At 45.7% G+C, this 5361-nt stretch overlaps 1 protein-coding gene across 1 annotated transcript in view; it reads right to left on the bottom strand.

The window, feature by feature from the left end:
• Positions 1–2058, bottom strand: part of notch1a (notch receptor 1a) — a 21354-nt gene extending 19296 nt beyond the window's left edge. Inside the window, exon 1 of the mRNA XM_017493376.3 lies at positions 1782–2058. Coding sequence (XP_017348865.1) covers positions 1782–1842 — 61 coding nt within the window. The 5' untranslated portion in view covers positions 1843–2058. The remainder of the gene's footprint in view (positions 1–1781) is intronic.
• Positions 2059–5361: the final 3303 nt, after the last annotated feature.

The following is a 5361-nucleotide window of genomic DNA, read 5'->3' as shown; positions in this document are numbered from 1 at the left end:
AGAAATGGATTTAGCAGGGGAACTGCGCAGTACCGACTACTTTGCGTTTGTGGGATTCGCGAAGCCTACATCGGCCACTCTTGTTCACGAAGCGCCCGGATGTCCACGCAAGTCTGGTAAAGCCATCGCTTTTGTATGGTTTTGGTGGCACTGTGCTTTTAACGTGGTCTTAAACGACGTCTTTACGTTTTTGGGTCTATTTTACAAAACAGAATTTGGGTAAGAACTGTTGGTACACCTCCAATACTAAGGCCCGAATCTCCTCGAAACATCAGTAGACATCCGGACACAACCGGAAGTCCGACGTGACTTACTCTCCATCATCCGGTCTATTCGACGCTAACACAAAACCGGGTGTAGACATAGGGCTGTAACCCGACCGGCTAAAGAGAAACTGTGATTGGTTAGAGGGCCTCTGAAGTGTCGGTATTGGAGTATTTACTATGTAGTATATTTGTACATGGAGGTCCTGTACAGTTAAAACAAATGGTGCATTTATACATGAATAACTCCTACTTCCTACATGTAGTAATAATGTGTGTGTGGGATTTACTATTTATCACTGATGCTGAAGTGCAGAAGTGCATTCATTATTTCATACCCTATGTAGTATTTGTGTAGGTTTGTGATATTAGAAGGCTTCTAATATCACAAACACTTCAAAGTCACCGACACACACTGGCCATTGGTCAAGTCGAGGAACTGTGAATTGCCTTTTTTTTTCTTTTTTTTTCTTCTTGCGCCTGGCTTTCGGCGTGTCACTATTGCGCGTGCGCAGTAAATGTGGGGGGCACGCGCCCCGTGGGAAGAAAGCGCGACAGCTGCAGGGAGAGAGTCGCGCGCACAAAAGACATCAGAGTGCAGCACGAGCCATAAAACACTCTGCCGGGCTATTGTTCACACGGCGTCCCCCAAGCGCGCGCGCACACACACACACACACACACACACACACGAGAACCTCTTTATCTTTAAAGTGAGCGGACCCCACCACACACACACACACACACACACACATTCTGCCATAAAAGCCCATTAAATCTCTCTCTCTCTCTCTCTCTCTCACACACACACACACACACACACTCTCTCTCTCACACACACACGTAATTTGAGGAAATAAAACCGCTGACGCTTTGGGAAAAAAAGGGTAAATAAAGTTAAATGCCTGGTCGTGTTTTCTATAAATTACTCACAGAGGTTAAACTGAGACACAAAACCGGACCGCAGCACCGTCACACACTCAGCCTGGGAATTCAATTCAATCTTAGAAAAGAAACAGTTTAACAGACTCAGTTAGTGGTTCCAAAGCGCTTTACACTGTGTCTCATTCACTCATACACACTCTCTCTCACACACACACACACCTATGGTGCAGAGCCATGCAAGGCGCGAGCCTGTCATTGGGAGCAACTCGGGGTTCAGTGTCTTGCCCAAGGACACCTCGGCATGTGGAGTCACGTGAGCCGGGAATCGAACCTCCAACCCTACGATCAGTGGACAAGCCGCTCTACCACCTGATCCATGTGTGTGTGTGAGTTCAGTGTGTATGAGTTCAATGTGTATATGAGTTTAGTGTGAATGTGTGTATGAGTTCAGTGTGTATATGCGTGTGTGCGCGCGCGTGTGTGTGTAATAACTGTTGCCTACGACGCAACAAGTGCACGTACAGCCACTCGGTTGTTATTTTCAGCAATGTTTACATAATAAAATTGTAATAACACTCATGAGGAAGGAAATGTGAAGCGTGTGTATGAGAGCACGAGCTCTGAGGTTCCGTTACCTTTCCCCTCACACACCGGAGCCGTCCCGAGAAATAAGGACATCAACAAGAAACGGTTCATCCCGTCACAAATGTAGTTCAAATCCACCCCGAGTTTTCATAGATCCCAGGATTTTCGTTTCCCTCCGGTTCCAAGAATAAGAAGCAATAAATAGGTTGAAAAGAAGAAATAAATAAAGAAGGCGCGTTCCTCGTCAGCGCAGCGCGTGAGAAACTCCGCTCAGATTGTGCGCGTGTGTTGTAGTGGGGCGCGCGGGTAGGCTGTCGCGTGGGACTCCAAAGTTCTAGATGACGTCTCACGCGCGAGATGGGGAAAGTCCCGCCCCCGACTTTTTTTTTTTTTTTTTTTTTGCCCTCCGATATTCCTCCGCGGAGATAGTGCGCCCAGTGTGGGGAAGCTCGAGCACTTTAAACTAAACACCAAACTTTACACCAAACGAAAGGATGAAATAAACAGCGCTCTCTGTGTTTAAGAGAAGGAGCAGACTGCGCTCATACACTTACTGAGAGACAGTGTGTTGCTCTTCTTCATCATGAAAGGGGATAGAGAGGGTCCTTCCGCACAAAGAAGTCCCCTCATTAAGAAATCAATTGAGCCGCCCCCCCACCACCGCCCCCCACCCTCTCTCTGTGTGTGTGTGTGTGTGTGTGTGTGTGTTTTGTTTTCCGATTGAAGACTATAAGTTTGTGTTGTTGTTGTGGTCTAAACTATCAGGGCTATCTCTCGCTCTCTGTCAAACACACACACACACACACACACACACACACACACACTTATTTATGAATGACAGGTTAATCTTGGCAGGTGTCCCTTTTTTTTTTTTTTTTTACCTGAAACTCACAGTGCAGTTTCAAGCCCTCGGGTGTTATAGTAGTAATATTTCATCTTCTTTGACAGAGTGTGTGTGTGTGAGGGTGTGGGAACAGTTTTCTAGTGGATTTTATACCCGCAGGATACATACAGTGTGTGCATCTCCGTGTGTGTGTGTGTGTGTGTGTGTGTGTGTGTGTGTGTGTGTGTGTGTGTGTGAGAGAGAGAGAGAGAGAGAGAGACAGAGAGAGAGAGATGGTTAATGCTTATACATGTTTTGAATCACACACACACACACACACACACACACACACACACACACACACACATCAGTAGTATCCTTCCATCTATACTCTATATGCTCTATATGCTATCTCTCTCTCTCTCTCTCTCTCTCTCTCTCTCTCTCTCTCTCTCTCTCTCTCACTCTCTCTCTCTCTCACACACACACACACACACACACACGTCCGTGCATGCCTTGAGGAGGCTGCATATGTCTGTCCCCTCCTCCTGGGCCTATGTTTGAATAAAGCTCTATTTGCATCTCTAAAGCAGGCAACACACAAACGGCAGTCCTTTGAATAATCACAGCTCCGAGCCACACATGCCTGCACTGTGTGAGGGGGGGGTAATTACTAACAGTTAGCAACTAGTCTGACCCATATGCCTGAGACAATAGGGTTCAGGAAAGTCCAGGGTCTTCTCTTTCAACTCTACACACACACACACACACACACACACACAAACACACACACCTGAGAGTGGTGCTGCAGTGAGAAAATAGGCACCTTGAGCTCCAGAGCAGGAAATAGGGGCCAATTTACATCAGACAGAAAAAAATGAAGAACACACACACACACACACACACACACACACACACACACACACACACACAGAGTCACACATCTACTTTAACTGGCTTTCTCACATGGAAATGCAGCAGTAGCTCATTGGTGATCTCGGAAGAGCATAAAATCCCAGCATCCAAGCTGCCACTGCTGGGACCTTGAGCAAGGCCCTCAACGGCTCAGTCGTAAATGGGAGAAATGTAAGTTGTCCTGGAAAAGAGCATCTGCCAAATGCCATCAAAATACTAATTATAATTATAATAGATGCAGGTATTGAGACCTGTTTTTTGTTCGGCACCCTTTTTTGGGGCCAAGCAAATGAAAATTGATGTGTGTGTGTGTGTGTGTGTGTGTGTGAATGGGTGAACGGGTGAATGGGTGAATGAGACACAGTGTAAAGCATTTTGTAGAACCGCTAAGGTTAAAAAGCGCTATATAAGTGCAGACCATTTAAACTAATGAAAGCGATGTACATAAACCCTCTCTGGGTCATTTTTCCTCGATACGAACCACAGTGTCCAGGACATTGTTATTTTCGGTCACTACATAATCCTTGGTGATATCTACATCTATTCTGTACTCTACTACTCGAATTGTCGAAATTGCAATCACAGGAAATTCCTTCGTGGTGATGTCTGCTGGTAAACGAGACCTTTTAGCCGTACTCGTGTTGGACACGTGAACCGAAGAGGGCTTCGGCTGACTGCACGTCGTGATGACGTGACGTGACGTCACATGACGCGTCTCGGCTCAAATCTGCTGCGAGATCCTCCGTTCAATCCTTGAGGGACTGTGTAGTAGCGTGTCACAGCCAAATCATGAACATCGGTATTATACGGTATTTCCGTGACAGATGCAGAGCGCATCGCTCAGCAGATCTAACCTGATGCTGATAGGGCAGACATGTTTGTGTGTGTATGTGATAGTGAGTGCTTCCAAATTAGAACATCAACATCCTCCACTCTCCTTCCTTCATTCCTTGGAGGCATTACGGGTCAGACCTTGAGACATAAGCTTCGGCATGTGTGGCATCTGGTGGTGTGTCTGTATATCCCTGCATGCTTGTCACTTATATGCATGTGTGTGAGTTTAGGGTGTGTTTTGTGTCCCAGCTGTTCGGCGTATCACTTTCATAGCGTCTCCGACAACTGCAGCTCTGACCTCGCCCTCTCACTTTCCAAAAACAGTCCCCATTAAACCATTGAGTGTGTGTGTGTGTGTGTGTGTGTGTGTGTGTGTTATCAGGTATGTTTCCTCTTCTTTCGAATAGACCGTGATGCCCGTTTTTAGGTGTTATTTAACAATATACAATAGAATCAAATAGAATATATTTGATTCTAACCTTATTAAACACTACAAACCATTGAAAAGTGTCTTAACCCGGTTAGTATTTATATATACTTTATAAGCCCCACCCACAAGGTAGATATCCACAGAGTCAAAATACCACTTGTCAGTCCACTCATGCCCTCACACTTCCCCGTCTATTTCGCTCTCTGTCTCTTTCTCTGACTTGCTCAATGTTCTATGCGATTTCCCCATTTCTTCTCTTTGGTCTTAAACGGACAAGGCACGCCCACACGTACACACGCTCACCTACACTGTATACTGTACGTCCATCATTCCATAAGTGAACATCCGTCCGAGGTTCTGAGAGCGTGTGTTAATGAATGCGTATTGTATGCGCGTGTGCTCGGTATATGTTTATTTTAATGTCTGTGAACGAATAGGTTTTCTTTTAGGTCTTACAGGTTTTCTGACAATTGGCTGAGGCAAGAGTTATTTTGGTTCTGTCTCGAGTAATATGAGCGTTTCGCGATGGTTAGTGATATTTATATGGAGGCCGTAATATGTTTGAATGTCGGTAATGTGGAGAGGTCAGAGAGTAACGCTGTAATGAGGCGAATGGGGATGTTGAGGT

The sequence above is a fragment of the Ictalurus punctatus genome, chromosome 18, assembly GCF_001660625.3.
Source record: "Ictalurus punctatus breed USDA103 chromosome 18, Coco_2.0, whole genome shotgun sequence".
In the NCBI taxonomy this organism is placed as follows: Eukaryota; Metazoa; Chordata; class Actinopteri; order Siluriformes; family Ictaluridae; genus Ictalurus; species Ictalurus punctatus.
This window is presented reverse-complemented; position numbering and strand designations above follow the sequence as displayed.